This window comes from Psammomys obesus, unplaced genomic scaffold (assembly GCF_907164565.1).
Source record: "Psammomys obesus unplaced genomic scaffold, mPsaObe1.curated_primary_1811, whole genome shotgun sequence".
NCBI classification, from domain to species: domain Eukaryota; kingdom Metazoa; phylum Chordata; class Mammalia; order Rodentia; family Muridae; genus Psammomys; species Psammomys obesus.
This window is the reverse complement of record NW_026596155.1, coordinates 794,734-810,273: the sequence shown is the minus strand read 5'-3', so window position 1 is coordinate 810,273 and position 15,540 is coordinate 794,734. Positions and strand designations below refer to the sequence as shown.

Genomic DNA, 15,540 nt, shown 5'->3' with positions numbered 1-15,540 from the left:
TGCTAGACTTAAATAAATGATTTATAATCACCTATGATATTCTGATAGTACGTTCTTGCAGCCAGCATGTGTGTGTGTGTGTGTGTGTGTGTGTGTGTGTGTGTGTGTGTGTGGTATTGGGTCTTGAACCCAGGGTCTTGTACAAGCTAGGCAATTGCACAATAATAAATAAGTTATATTTTCCCAAGGTGGTGTTCCTATACCATGGGAATTTGTTTCTTGTTAAATATGTGTGAGTGAAGGCTCTCTTTTCCTGCCTTCTTCTGTATTGGTCACAGTACCTGTAAATCCCTATGGGAGTTTGAAGCTGTTTGTTCGAAGTATTTATTATGTCTCTGGCCTTCCACTGCAGTATTTTCCTTCCTTCCTTCCTTCCTTCCTTCCTTCCTTCCTTCCTTCCTTCCTTCCTTCCTTCCTTCCTTCCCCTCTCTCTCTTCCTCCTCTCTTCTTTTGCACTGGATTCTGGGTTTTGTTTTTGAAAATAATCGATGCCAGGAGACAGACAGGCTACACCTAGCCTGGAGGGAGTGAACCCAGTTTAAAATCTTCTGTTATTCCTGACAAGGCATGGATTAAATGGCTTATCTCATCCCTATGACTTCAGTTTCTTTCAACCTCATCCAGAAACTGGTGGAAAGCCACTCCCTCTCCTTACGATGCCTCTGTAGCCTCAGCTTATATACTTAAGCACCCGAGAAGTGCAGAACTGGACAGGCTTTCCAAAACACCGTGTGCCACTTAAACGTGACAGACGTGAACACTTAAGGGAAAGCAGGTTTAAGTCTCTGTAAACGGCTCTTGATTGACAGCGATGTGGTCCTGTTGACTTAGATCAGACCCTACGTTAATACGATCTGTGAGAGGCCAGAACAGCGCGAGACCGAGCGTGCTCGTGAGCACACCTGTACGTGGGCAGGGTATGTGTAGTGTAGCATGCAGAGCCACAGCGTGTCCCACTGTGCTTTCACAACCTCCTTGCAGTGACACGCTCTCCTTGAAGAGGTACTCAGATTGGCTCAGGTGATGGTCACACTCCAAACAGTCTCTCACACACACATTCTGAAGTCGCAGTAAGTAGAATTGGGTTTTAGAAAGAAAAAGATCATACAGTTTAGGCCATATAGAAGAACCTGTCTTTTTTTTTTTTTTTTCTGTTTTTTAATCACTGCAGTGAGATGTCTAGACTTGTTCTCTGTGGTGTTTGGTTTTTTCCCCTTTACTGCTGAATTAACCCACTCTCGCTAAATCATTCATGGTTGCTATCCCCACAGTGGGCGTCACAAGGGATCATGTGACCGTTCATCAAAGGCCAGTGTTTTCAGAGGCCAACAAACTGGGGACGTCAGCTCCCCCCACTCACTGGTGAATGACTGGAAACTGAGGTCACACGCGCTGTGGGGTGATACTGCTCTCCTTCCATTTGCCTGTTCATCCAGGTTCATCCCTAAGAGAACGTAACGCAGATTCTTAACTTTTATACTCAGAAGTTAAGTGACGAGTTGGCACATACGTGTCAACACTGTTAAGTACTTATGTTTGGCTCCAGTGCAGCTTGCAAATGTTACCAAAAACTTCGGAACCCCGAATCTCAGAAGACAGAGCAGCACTAGAAATTACCGACCAGGCACTTCCAACACTTGCTTCGTATTATTCGCATATTTGTGTCAGGTGAACATTTATGTGGAGAGAAATGCTGTTCACTAATTTGTTTTTATCTCTGAATCCAGATGGCAAGAATAGGAACTCTGAGTTTCAGAATTACCAATGTTACTTTCTCTTAACAGAATTTCCAGGATGGAAAAGTTAGGTTAATTTAGATTGAGATTTTTACATTTTTATGTGACTAGAAAAGTAAACTCTATTAACAACCCTAATTCAAATATGTAGCTTCACGTGTGTGATCCAGTGGCTGCCTGGGAAGAAATACAGAACTGTCTAATCATTAAAAAAAAAAAAAAAAAAAACATTTATTATTGGATGTATATTGGTGTTCTGCCTGCTTCTCTGTTTGGAGTTACAGTCTGTGAGTTGCCATTGAATCCCAGGTCCTTTGGAAGTGCAGCCAGTGTTCTTAATCACTGAGCCATCTCTCCAGCCTTTTATTTTTGTCCTTTTATTTATTTTTTATTATTATTTATACAGTAGTCTGTCTGCACGTGTGCTTACACACCAAAAGAGGGCATCAGATCTCATTGTGGATGATTGTGAGCCACCATGTCGTTGCTGGGAATTGAACTAAGGACCTTTGGAAGAGCAGCCAGTGTTGTTAACCTCTGAGCCATCTCTCCAGCCCTTTCTAATTACTTTTATTGTCCCTTGAAGGCTATTTCCTGTAAGGGTTTGGAGGTTTCAGGTTTTTTCTTTTTTCATGCCTCCCCCATCTTTACTCCATTTTTGTTTTGGTTGGTGAAAGTCAGAAGGCAGTCATAGTTTGTGGCTAGAACGTTTGCCCAAAAGTGTGTTTTAAACAAGTAAGGCTGTAGGCTCTCATTTCCCAATTGAAGTGGGGTGCCAATGCAGACAGACAGTGGGTATGTGTAGCTTGTATCTCTCTCTCTGTGTGTAGCTTCTGGGCTCCTTTGAGCTCCTGTCTCTCAAGGACACACCCTTCCTTTGCCCCACCCAGGCATGCTCTTGGAGGAGGTGTGTGGTTGATTCCAGGAGAGGGAAAACTTCAGGGAAGAGCAGCCACGCCTGTCTCCTCCTCTTTCTGATTCTCCCATAGGAGAAGTCTCCCATAGGAAAGTCTCTTAGTCCTCACGTCTTAGGTTTTGTTGGGAAGCAAACAGCAAGTTCCTCATTTTATTGTCTTACTGTGGTTGATGACAGCCTGGGTCCTGGGGTTGCAGATATGTGCCTGCATGTGCAACCTTCTCACCACATTTATAATCGTCCAGCATCTTCCTCCTGAAATGCCGGTCGGAGAACCAGAAATTTCTGCAAATAGTCTGATTAAGCTTGTGCTAACTTCTGGCTTGCAGTGGTTGCTAAAAAGAGGTGTCTAGGGGCATGAACAAGTATGTGTATGTGTGTGTACGTGTGTGTATGTGGGCACGCACTGCAGTCCTTAGCACCAAAAATCTGAAAAGGACAACCCGTCTTAAGAGAAAAAGAAACTATTTCTGGGCCAGTGAGTAAAGGCAGCTGCAGCCAAGCCCGAGGACCCACATCATGGCAGCAGAGAGCCAGTGCCTGGAAATTGTCCCCCAACTCACACATGCGCACTACTGTGTGTGTGCGCCCAGCTTCCTGCATGCACATGAACACAAACACTGTAAGTTTAAAAACACCCTGTCAACCTTTTTGAAACATTTTTAGGGAAATGAGATGGGCTTAATGATCTTCAGTTTAAAACTCTTTGTTTATTTATTTTGAGACAGGGTTTCTCTGTGTAGCCCTGGCTGTCCTGGAACTCACTCTGTAGACCAGGCTGGCCTTGAACTCAGAGATCTGCCTGCCTCTGCTTCCTGAGTTCTTGGATTAAAGACATGTGCTTTTAAAAATGATGTGTGAGTTGGTGTTTCTGCACCTGTGCAGTGCCTGTGGAGGCCAGAAGAGGGGGTTATGAACCATTCATGGAGGGTAAATTTGGGTCCTCTTCAAAATCAGTGAGTGTTTTAACTGTTTATTCCTCTTTATAGCCTCATTAATAATCTTTAAAGAGGGATTTTAGCACTTGAATGCAACTTACATAGCATACTCTCAATTAAAGGCTGTGTAGGGTTCATTATTTAGTAATTCTCTTTATTAACAGTCTAACAGTGGGTTTTTTTGGGGGGATCGTGTGCGTGTGTATGGTGTAGTTATTGTTTTAATTTGGCCTATAACCATAGCCATACATCTAGCCAGGAGCCTCAGAAACTCTTATCTTATAAGTTTGGGGTATGGAAGTTGGCTCAAGACATTAGCCTTGGGGCTGTGGTGCCGTGATGCCTGTGCCTTCATGCTTCTTCCAGCCGAGGCAGGCATGCCCAGGCGCTGTGAGTGTGCTCTCGGAGCCAACTTCACTGGGTAGGTGATTTACTGCTTATTCACAGAATACAATTAGCGCTATGCCGAGCTTTGTTCAGCCAGGCTTTTTGTTTCTGTCTGTAATCTTTCCTAGACGTGATGATGATGGGCCCTTCATGTAATTGCGTGGATTATTTGTACAACACAGACTTTAACATGTATAGTCTTATTTCTTCCCCACCATGGTCATTCCGGGCTTTGTGTATTTCACAGATGTACATTCAATGCTTATTTATTTGTTCGTGTATTTGGTGTGTGTGTGTGTGTGTGTGTGTGTGTGTGCGCGCGCGCACCAGCATGCATGTGTGCTTGTGCAAACGCACAGACATGTTTGAAAGAGAGCAAGCCTGTGACACATATCAGGGGTGACCTCTACTCATTTATGCTCCGTGTGCTGGGCTAGTTCACCTGTGTTGCCTCAGGAGCACCGGGGTTGCACACCTATGCGGCTGCGCCCATCCTCAGGGGGGTTCCGGGCAGTCCAGCTGAGGTCCTGACTCCTCCATCCCTTGCTCAGTGCGTAGGTTTAACTGCTAAAAAGAGAGCCAAAAATCTCCTTTCTGTCAGGGACTCCTAGTTTCCTCTGGACAGTGAGAGTGTGCAAACAACATGAAGCCTGAGAGCAAGGCAAACCTCTTTGCCTTTCTAAATAAGAGATCTAGTACCTAGTCATTCTGGCTAGCTATGAATTGACCAGTGAACTAACATGTGCTCTTTAGCTGCAAAGCTACCATTAGCTTAGTTTAGCCACCAGTGTGATCAGAGACCTGAGAAGGGCAAATCTTGCTGATCCCACCACATTGCATTATTAAGTCTGAACAGCAAAAAGCTTAAAGGACAGAAGTTTCACTTAACACTAAACAGGGAACAGAACACAGCTGGCAACCGTCAACAAAGATGGGGGTAAAACCATGGCTCCACCCTCTTCATACCTGAACCAACATGGCGGCTAGCCACGCGTTGTTCCAGGCTGTGGTCGGCAATTTAAAACACAGCCATTAGGTGTCGCTGATGGCGTTGCTGCCTCCCGTGGTGTAGCACTGTGGAACATTTACAGTTTCCCCATAACCAAGTTCTAACTTTGTAATCAAATAAGTTTTAGAACCAACTGTATAATTTTAAACTGTGCTTGAACTATTCTGGCCATACCAAACCTATCAGCATTAATCCATTCATTCAGGAACTGGCAGCCAGGCACACACTTCAGATCAGCCTGTTAATCTGAATAGACCTTCACAAATCAGGGCTGAACCACACATACAGCATGCCACAAAGACACAATCTTGAAATATATATATATATATCCCATAAAGACATTATATTCAAATGTCTGGTAAACTTTAAGATGTTCCATAGCCTTAAACACATTTTTTAAAAGAAACCTGTTTTTTGCAGTATCAAAATAAAGTACCCTTTTAAGGAGTGAAGTCACAAAGCATAACCATAATTTTAAAAGTCAAAACCAAATTTAACCAGTGTAAACAATTCAATCTCTAAAATCAATACCAATTAAAATGAGACTTGTCTTCTTAGTCTAAAAGGAGATAGGATGATAAACAGAATTTATTACAACTAAGAGCTGTGATTTTTTTTGGGGGGGGGCCTATCCCACACCATGTGGCAATTTCAAGATGGTGGAGTCATATCACATGGCAAGTTGTCACATGGTCACTACTTAAAAACATCTGTGTTTCTATAGATGTTACAAACGCATGCACACAGATGTTTTAAACAAGAGTTTGCATTTAAACTTTAAACATATCCAATAGCTGTTAATCTATAACCAAGACATATAACCAGGAGCATATTAACGATTTAAGATCAGTCAGAAATAAATATGTAATGGTCATACATACACTTGAAACAGACAAAACTTTCCTTACTGTGTCCAGCTGTAATTTTAAGCACTATGTTACTTGCTGGCAGTGTTGCTCCCGGGCCCTGCGGCCATCCCTTGGTATGCCTCCTCGCCTTTGCCCTCTCATGCTGACCCCCCAGAAGAGAAGCGACCATCACCACCATTTTTCCTTTTGAAGGCCAGGCTTGTACGCCTACCTTCCCAGAAGGCTCTTCTCCACCCACAGCTAAAGGCTAGAGGAGCAGAGCTTGTGGACCATGGAGCCGCCCTGCTGGGGACCTGCAGCTTGTGCTTGAGCCACCATGACCCGCTGGCCTGGAACTAAACTCAAGTTTTACCCATGGTTAAATCAATTCAAGAAGACTCGCCATAAACAACAACAAGGACTAGGACATTCACCAACAGACACAGACGTTCCCAGAGAGAATTGCAGTGATGATACCGTTTGCTGGATCCAGAACCAAAGAACCAAATTGAGAGCTTCTAGGCTCTCTCCAAAACCAAAACTAATGAGAACTGAGGTTTTCCCAAAGAGGTGGAAAGAACTTCTTCCACACCTTGGCCTGGGGGATTAACAACGTGTCCACCAATCTCAGGGGCCAGTTCCAACTCCTTTTGCAAAAGGAAACCAAAACCAAGAAAGAAAGTAGACACCAGAAACAAGAACTTAGACATAAAGAAACACAAAACGTAAACCAATATCTCTTAAGACATGGACAGACATGGACAGACAGAAACAGAGCACTCGCTTACTGGCTGGTGTTCAGCTCCACATGCTGTGGGTCCTAGTGGGTCTTGGGCATCCCGGACGAGCCCCCAGATGTGCTCAGATCTTAAGGTTGCCGAAGACCGCCTGGAGCCTGACCGCGTATGCAAGAGCAAAGAGTTTTACTCAGGTTTAAGTTTGTTCTCTTCACTGTCACCAATGCAGTAGATCAGAGAGAGCCCTGAGCAGCTACATGGCAGGGTTTTCATTTGGGGTTTGAACAAAAGCCCAGAATTCCCAGCTTCGAAGTTACACGATTGGATGACATTCAGCAAGGGCAAACTTGTTATAGAGTGATTGGCTAACTAACGTAATTAACATTGAGTGAGCTATCTGTAGACCTCAGGAATGTTAGGTCAGTGGGCTGCCCAGCACAGGTGCCCTGCCCTGAGATAAGATACCTTCCCATTCTTGTGGTTACTTCCAGGCTATTCCTTGGGTTGGGAATTTTATGGTTTTCTTATTCCTGAAATTATTGACCTATGGTCTAGTTCCTGGGACTGATGATTTTGGGGGAGGGGGGGGTCAGGCTTGGTCTTTTCAGCATAGCATTTCTTTATATATGCCGTAATTTTATTAGTCAGAAGGAGGCTTCAATTGTTTGTAGTATCCAGCTGTTTGCAAACTGATCTGAAACCTTGTAAACATGTTATCTGGAACACAACCATGTCAGTCCTGTAAGTCAAAGAACGCATGCAATTAGAGTTTGGTAGCTTGGGGTTGGGAGGATGGCTCTCGGGTAAAATGCTTGCTGTGGAAGCTTGAGGACCCGAGTTCAGAACCCACATAAAAGCTAGGCCTGGATTGTGCATGCTTGAGACTGTAGCTTGGGGCCTGTGCGGGCAGAGACAGGCAGATCCCGGGGGTTGCCCCACTGGCCAGCCTAGTGGAAACTAGAAGCACCAGGTTTAGTGAGAGACCCTGCCTCAAACCAGGGCGGAGCTCAGTGGAGGAAGACGCCCACCTCAGCCTCACCCAATGTGAACACAAAAACGTTCTCTCTTCCCCTCCAACCTCCTTTGTGGGAGCCATTGCCAAATTGAAGCTGGAGTTTTGAAATGAACTCTCTGTCCTTCTGCTCATGACCCTTTCATCTGTCACATAGGTGAGCTCTTGTCAGTCTTGGCTTGTGGCCAGTCCTCCCTGGGAGTCTTTTTTTTCCCTTCAGTGCTTTCAGTGTTCCTGAGGAGAAACAGGGACAGATGTTTCCTGTACTCTCTGCACATGCTTGTTGCTCCGTAGTTACTCAGGTGTCGCTTTCTAATTCAAACAGCCCACAGCACCTAGTGTTTGAAGTTATTTAAAATCTTTCTGCAGTGTGTGTGGGTGCTTTGCCTGCATGTGCGCTGTCATGTGCATGGTTGGTGTGCCCCTCTGTGCAGAGGCCAGAGGCGGCTGGCTCTCCTGGAACTGGACTTACAGGTATGAGTGCCGGGATTCCTACCCAGGTCCTCTGGAAGAGCAGCATGTGCCCTTAAGCAGCAGGTAGTGTGTAGTCAGGTGGGGGCGAGGGAGGCTGCCCCCTGCTTCCCTAACCTAGAAAAAGCAGGGGAAGTGATGTAATGGGGTATAGATGAGCCTGGGGGAGCTCCACAGTGTCCACAGCTCTGGGGGAGTCATGGCATAGCAGAGGACGCCTCCGGGAGCGGCCTCGGGGAGCGGCCTCGGGGAGCGGCCTCGGGGACATCTTGGCAACCTGGGCAAAGGGGAGCAGCAGGGCGTGTCCTCACCGCGCCCTGGCTCGGAGAGGGAGAATTTCAGGCAGAGACAAGAGGCACACAACTGCTTGAGCCAGCGATGGAGGGAAGAAGCAGATAGCAAGCAGGTAGCAATCCAAGAGGCAGTGTATTTGAAGAAAAGTTTCTATGAGAATTTGTCGGAATTCCTTTTTGAAACAGTCACGTTATTAAAGAGCACTTTGCTAACTCATGTCGGCGCTGGGCATTCCTCATGCCAGCTTTTACATTGTCATGGCGGTGCGCAGTGCGCTTGACTTCCTTCACACTGCTCCTGCCAGGTGGTTAGATGTGCTAATACTCTCCTTCATCACAATAAGGAAATAGTCCCAGCAGGTTGGATTTCATCCACGATCACAGAGCAGGTCCTGAGCAAAGCCATCGTGGAGAAGCTGGGATCTGGCTCCCCTCTTCAGTGTCCAGCCCCTGTGGCCCCTGTTTCCTGGCAAGCCTTTCATGAAAACAGCATCATTGCAAAAATGCTGTTCTGTTGAAACTTCATGCCAAACTGAGCGCCGCAGGAGTGATTGTTTCCGTGTTGCTTCTGTTCGCTTCTTTCAGCTTACTAACACAAAGTCGGAAGACCTTTGCAAACGCTCTTGGTATCCATACTGTTATTCCTAAGAGGCCATGGCCTGCATTCTGCTTTGTCTGCTCTGAAAAGTTTGCATGGTCTAGTAGCACGAGGCAGTGAAATGTGAGCCCTAACAGGCAGCCTTGTAGAAGGAAATGAAGACACACCGCTGCTTAACGAATGGTGTTTGGTCATGGACACAACAGAAACTGTTCTTCCTCAAATGCTGCCGTGTTTGTCTCAGGCGCAGACAGCCAGTTTCGGAAAGCCAGTTTGACAGGATCTTGAAGCTTGGCTTGCTGTTTCAGAGCTTTTGTGTGACCTTGTGTGACGCACAGTTTTAGTTTGCCTTTTGTAAAAACTGCCTACCACAGTGGTTGATCTGAGAATGAAACTAGATATTATACCCCATTCTCTGAGACAGTGTAATCACTCTGAAGGGTTTTGTGAAAGAGTGTGTGTACCGTAGGGTTGATGGCTGTATTCAGTGGGGTAACTTTCCCCTGCCAGGCTAGCAATCAGCTTTATAGTCGGTGGTATCAATGTGAGGAAATACTACGATGTAAAGAGTTGAGTGCCTGCCGAGTACGAGTTCAGAAAGTAGCTGCTCTGCTCCCTGTTGAATGAATGGCACTGTTGACCTCGTACGGAGACTGTACCCCAGTGGGGAAGTGAGCCTGCCGGAGTGTGGTCTCTACGGAGGTCCCATGTGAGGTGACACTGAGGTGCAGCAGCGGTGGCCTGCCAGCTCCAGGGCTGTGGACACCAAGTGTGGAGACATCAGTGAGGTCTGGTGGTCACTCGGCCCCGCATTCCCGTAGGGACAGCCCTGCTCTTCTTGATTGTCAATTACTGATCTTGCTGCTGTGCTTTATTATTAGCTTGTGTTCCATAGGAGGTCTTTTTAAAAATCTGCCATCAAGTCGCAGCTTCTTGGCCAGGACTGGTTGTTCATTCTTTGGCAAGAGCTGCAGGGAGAGCCTGTCTGTGCTCAGCAGGAGCCAGACAACAGTAGGGGACCTGAAGCCAGGGGTAGGGGTTGGGGAGTAGGGGGTATGGGGGGAATTCGGGATGCAGATTTTAAGAGCAGGATTAGCAGAATCTCCTCCCTTTGTGGAAGTTTCCTTTCGGTACAGACTTGGAGGTTCGGAGTTACCTCGGGAGGCCGTCAGTCCTTACTGCATGCAGTGCTCTGACTTGCTCTGACTCTGATTTCGGGGGAGAGAAGAGACAGGGACATCTGATAGACCCGAGCTGCTACACTGACCCTCTTCGTGGCCTCCTTTTTGTTTCACCTTTATTCTCAGTGGAGTGTGTGGTCAGAGGAAAGCTGTGATTTGGTTCTCCCACTGTGTGACTTGTGGGGATTGAACTCACGGAGTCACTTCACCAGCCCTCTCTTTTAAATACAGGTTCAGAGTGGCCTGGAGCACATAGGGGGGTTGGGAAGGAAGGGCACGAACCAGCGCTGCAGCAGCTCACCCGTGCGTGCGTGGGGACGTGGGCAGGACAGAGCTCCGGAAACCAAGTGCTGTCTTGGAGGGCTGCTTCCCACCTCATTCCATGCTTTGGGAATAATTGCAAAGCTCTTTTGTTGGTCCTCATTAGAGCGTGCTTTGCCATTTTCATTGATTGCCAGTCACTTTGCCTGCGTTCCCGCCTTCGTCCCTTGCCTCAGGCAGGAGGAGGGGACTGTTGTCCAGAGACATTAGAGTACCAGCCAGTCTCTGTGTTGATTCACTTTCACTGCTGGTTGTGACTTTTTCTAACAATGGATGTCAGTCACTGACACTGGTGTATGTTCCTATTTTATGCCCATATCTGACATTGATGCTAACTGTGGCACTACTGTGTGGTCCAGGTTTTTGGAAACCGAGAGGTAGTTTTGCCATGGGCTCCATGGATGAGGTGGAGTAGGGGTTTCCTTAACCCTCTCTGCTTGTACCTCTGAACTTCCTGTCCATGCCTCAGAAATAACAAGCTCCAAAAATGTCTACCATTGATAAGGGTGTTTATTTCATATGCAGAACACACTGAGTTTGACCACTAGACTCGGTTACAACATGGTGCAAGTGATGTTCTGTGTTTTCCTTTTACTGCCCTTAAGTTGTAAAGAGACAGTGGTGGACTAACAAGCCCTCTGTGGATTAGCAACCGCTGTTACAGGATCAGGACACTGTTAAGCCATAGCTGAGCCCGAGGGACAGGCTGCTTGGCCTCCGCCTGCTGCCCCTGAGGTGGCTCCCGTCGCTGTGTGACAGTGGCACAGCGTGTATGGTGCTCACCGTGTGATGGTGACACAGAACAGAAGGGGCTGTTGAAAACTGCTGTGTAGGCTGCGGTCTGTGCGTCTAATGCAGTGACATTGTTTTAGATTTAGCCTTGTTTTCTTTGTACTTAAAAGTACATGCAGACTATCAGCCATAGCTCCTGCCTCTGATGCTTTCTGCTTCTCTAAGCTCTGCACCTCCTCAGTCCCGTGTTGTCTTCTCTGCACCTTTATGTTGTGGCTGTTTTGGTTTATGAGATGTAAACATATTTTCGTTAAAACTCCAACTTGGGGATTTTAGTTTGTGCACACCTGTTAAGTGTCTGGTGTGGAACGTGATTCTTTGGCAGCTGGAATTAGTTGAATTCTGAGGACTTAGAGGGGTGTAAACATGACAGCCCAGAGGAAGAAGGGGGGGCTGCTTGGAGGAGGGCTGCTCGCTGCCGGTCCGTCCTGCTGTTGCTTTTGCTGTTTGCTGACCCACTGGCTACCTGGACTTCCGGATTTCTGGACGACTGATAATTGGTATTTTCTCCAAAAGAGTCCTACCCAGCGAAGACTAGCAGAGAGAACTCTGGCCCCTGTCACCACTAACCTTTCCCCCTTACCCGGTGTTGGGCTTTTAGAAGGGAGGTAGAAGCCCTTAATAACCCTAAATAAAGAAGGCCTGTTAAAAAAATCAAGGTCGGCACATGGAGGCGTGTGCACTTATGTCTATGTGTGCTTCTATATGAAAAATTCCAGAAGTGAGGTAAGACTCAGTTTTAATTTCAGACCAGTTTTTAGGATATGGAGAGATGGCTCAGTGGTTGTGAGTGCATACTGCTCTTTCAGAGGACCCAAGTTCTAATGGTAGCACCCATACAGGCAGCTTACCACCCTGTGTGTCTCCAGTTCCAGGGATTCTGACATCCTCCTCAGGCTTCTGGGAGTACCTGCATCTCTCTCTGTCTCTCTCTGTCTCTCTCTCTCTCTCTCTCTCTCTCTCTCTCTCTCTCTCTCACACACACACACACACACACACACACACACACACACACGGATGTGTGAGGACAGACAGACAGGCAGACAGAAATTATCAAACATAAACTGAGTTGTAGGAAGCTGCAGTGAAGACCCCCTGGCTGGGCAGGGCCCTCTGAGGTGTGGGTCCACCGGTGTTGTGTGTTCTTTTGGCGTGGCTTCCCAGCAGATGCCGTTGTAAGGCTGTGGTGCCCGATTGATTGCTTTTGCCTCCGTTTCTGTCAGGCCCGATGCCCGCTCAGGTTTCCCAGTGTGTGGTTCTCTCCCTCCTCTCCGAGCCCCCCCTTCCCTCTTTGGTGGGACCTTACAGAAGCTGGACGAGCTGTGTCCCCAGCCCTCACTGTTTCCCCACCTTCTGTCTAACGGTCACATTTCCTTGGGGGTGGGCAGGCGAGCGCGCCTCCAGCTTCCTGCTCTTTCCCCACGGTGGAGTTGGTGACTGACTCTTCCTGATGCTCTGATGGTGGAGAGTGGGCCTGAAGTGGGCCTGCCTATGCTTCCACACCTGGACCTGCTGTCCCCGTCAGCCCCACTGCCGAGTCTTTTAAACTGAGCTTTCCTCCGTTTCCTTTGCAGCAGACGTACCCCAGTGAAGTTCACTGTGTCGAGGAGATCCTGAAGGTGAGTCGGTAGTCACTGTGTATCGTCCGAAGAACTCCCCAACCAAGCAGACAACACGCCTGGGCACTTTAACCTTAGTGAGCAGCGCCACTCTGGCACTACCAGATTTTGCTCACTAAGATGAAGTTTACAACTGCAAGAAATTTGGATCAGAGTTTTAGGAACTTCCCTAGCTCTGCTTTCCCACGAGGGCTGAGGTTTGTGCTTATTTCCCTCATGTAGGTAGGTGCGGCAGGGCGGTACCAGGCTCCGAACAGCCCGAGTGTGCATGCTCTTGCTCTCATTACAGTGACCATGACACCTCTTGTGTACGGCCTCTTTAATGAGACCTTGAAACTTTAAAGAGTGGAGCCTCTGTTGCAGAAGCAGCCAGGGCAGGGCAGCCAGAGCTGCTGGTGAGATTCCATGTCATACACCACACACACACAGAGAAAGAGAGAGAGAAAGAAACGGACGCCCATATTTAGACTCCATGTGTCCAAGCATTCACTTATATTACCCTCACAAAATAAGTGGCCAGAGCGTATCTTTTAGTTCCGGCCACTCTTACTGGCTGACAGAGTTAGGCCAAAGCAGATGGCCTGTAGCAGATAAGGCGTGAGTTCACTTTTATCAAGAAGTAGTCAGATCCTAGGTCAGGGGCAGGAGCGATGGCTCAGTGGTTAAGAGTGGTTTAGGAGTGCACACCCATCACACTGCCTGATGCTCACAAGGTCTCCTTGTGTGCTCACGTGCCACCCCGGGGGTGTTGAGAGGCCGGGATGGCGTCGAGGCGCCTTGACAGGCACACGCTGTTAGGATGGAGTGCATAGAAGGCGGTGCAGTGGGACTGGCTCCTGACCCTGGGGACAGGGCATGCCAAGAAGGGCCCTGTGCAGCCAGCTGTGTCCTGTGATGACTTTGCCTTAGGCAGGGAGACAGAGGAGCCCTCAGCTGCCTGCGCGCCTGTGCGGAGTTGGCTCAGTCATGCAGTCATGTTCGTTTGTTTTTAATTTGTAAAAGAAGACGCTCTTCAGGCGTGAAATGCTTATGTCCTATTCGTGTGTTCATGGCTATACACTTAGCAATACCTGTCTCCCTTCAAGTTTTTAAGCAAAGCAACATATGTACCATGACTGTGCTGAAAAGCATGGTAAATTGTAAGTTTTAGAAATCTTGGCTTTCGCCATGAAGCCAGGGATAATGATGAAAGTTTCGCTGATGAGGAAGTGAGGCCTCCTGCTTCTGGATCTGCTGCTGGCGCTGCCTGGGAAGGGTCAAACCTATCAGACCCTCCGAGTGGAGCGGGTGGCCTGAATGACTTGTTTGTTGGAAGCAAACAGGAAGGTTCTCCCTCTGAACTCCGTTGGTTCCTGGGGGCTGGGGAAGAGCCAGAGCAGGCTGGGAGCATGTGCTGAGCCTTTCCTGGCTCGGCCTTCCCCGCGCCCGGGGCTCCCGAGGGTGCCAGCGCCTCCTGCTGGGGCTCTCGAGCTCTGCAGCGGTCGCTGTTGCAAAAGCGAGAGAAATGCCCCGCAGATGGTGCTTGCTGTGGCTCACCAACCCACTGTGCGTTTCGGGTTCAAAGCCAACTGGCAGTGCCCGTCTCACTTACATCTGCCTCTTCTTCCCCTTCTGAATCCCTCTCAGGAAATGACCCACTCATGGCCGCCTCCTCTGACAGCCATCCACACGCCCAGTACCGCCGAGCCGTCCAGGTTTCCTTTCCCGACAAAGGTAAGTCCTCAAATCCCGAGACGGATGTGGTGTCCTCCGCGTGAGAAGGCAGGGTGAGTGACAGGCGAGGTGCCTGCCGCGTGCAGAGGCCGCTGCCTGGAATGGCAGGGATGAGCCCGAAGCTCACGGCAGGGCTCTGCTGCCCTCCATGGCTCTCAGAATTCCTTCTCCTCCCGTCAGTAAGAACATCTCACAGATCATCTCTCTATCCTGCAGCACCCAGAGCCCAGTTTCTCTCTTGAGGGCTTCTCCTCCGAAAACAGGGAGGGGAAACGAAGCGACACAGAGTGACTTAGTTGGGTTTCTAGACACATACATTGCATGAATGTGGTTCTTTCGGTTCGAGTGAAGCGCTAATATTAACGCTGGTTTCCATGACAACAGAATGGTCACCTAACTTGGTTGAAGTGGGGTTTCGAAACAGCCACTGTTTCCTTTCTGGTTTACACTTGTAAAATATTTTATGTGTGTGGGTGTTTTGCCCACTTGTGTCTGTGCCCCACGTGTGTGCAGTGCCCACAGAGGCCAGAAGAGGGTGATGGCTCCCTGGTACTGGTGTACTGGCTAGGTGTGAACTGTGTTGCTGGTGCTGGGACTCAAACCATGGCCTCTGGAAGAGCAGCGAGTGCTCTTAACCCCTGAGCCACCGCTCCATTCCCAGTGTACACTTTCAAATAACTTTCAGGGTGTGTGGGAGCACGTCTGAGCGCTCTGGCCAGATTTGCATACACTCACAGTTACAGGAAACCCTTCGCCTTGTTCTGCTTTTAGGAGCTATACCATACCGTTAGTAATGGTCTCAAGACAAAGCCTTAAACTATGCAAGTACAGCTGCCCAACCCCAAAGGAAAAGGACATTCTCAGGGAGCCCTGAAGCAGCCAGGTGCAGTGGCGCACACCTGTAACCCCAGCCCTCAGGGAGGCAGAGGCAGGCAGATCTCTGGGAGTTCGAGGCCAGCCAAAGCTGCA

General features: G+C 48.2%; 1 protein-coding gene across 1 annotated transcript in view; it reads left to right on the top strand.

Annotated features, from left to right (window-relative positions):
• Positions 1-15,540, top strand: part of Aff1 (ALF transcription elongation factor 1) — a 157,771-nt gene that overhangs the window by 100,859 nt on the left and 41,372 nt on the right. Inside the window, 2 exon segments of the mRNA XM_055594511.1 lie at positions 12,814-12,858; positions 14,485-14,571. Of these exon segments, the coding sequence (XP_055450486.1) occupies positions 12,814-12,858; positions 14,485-14,571 (132 nt within the window).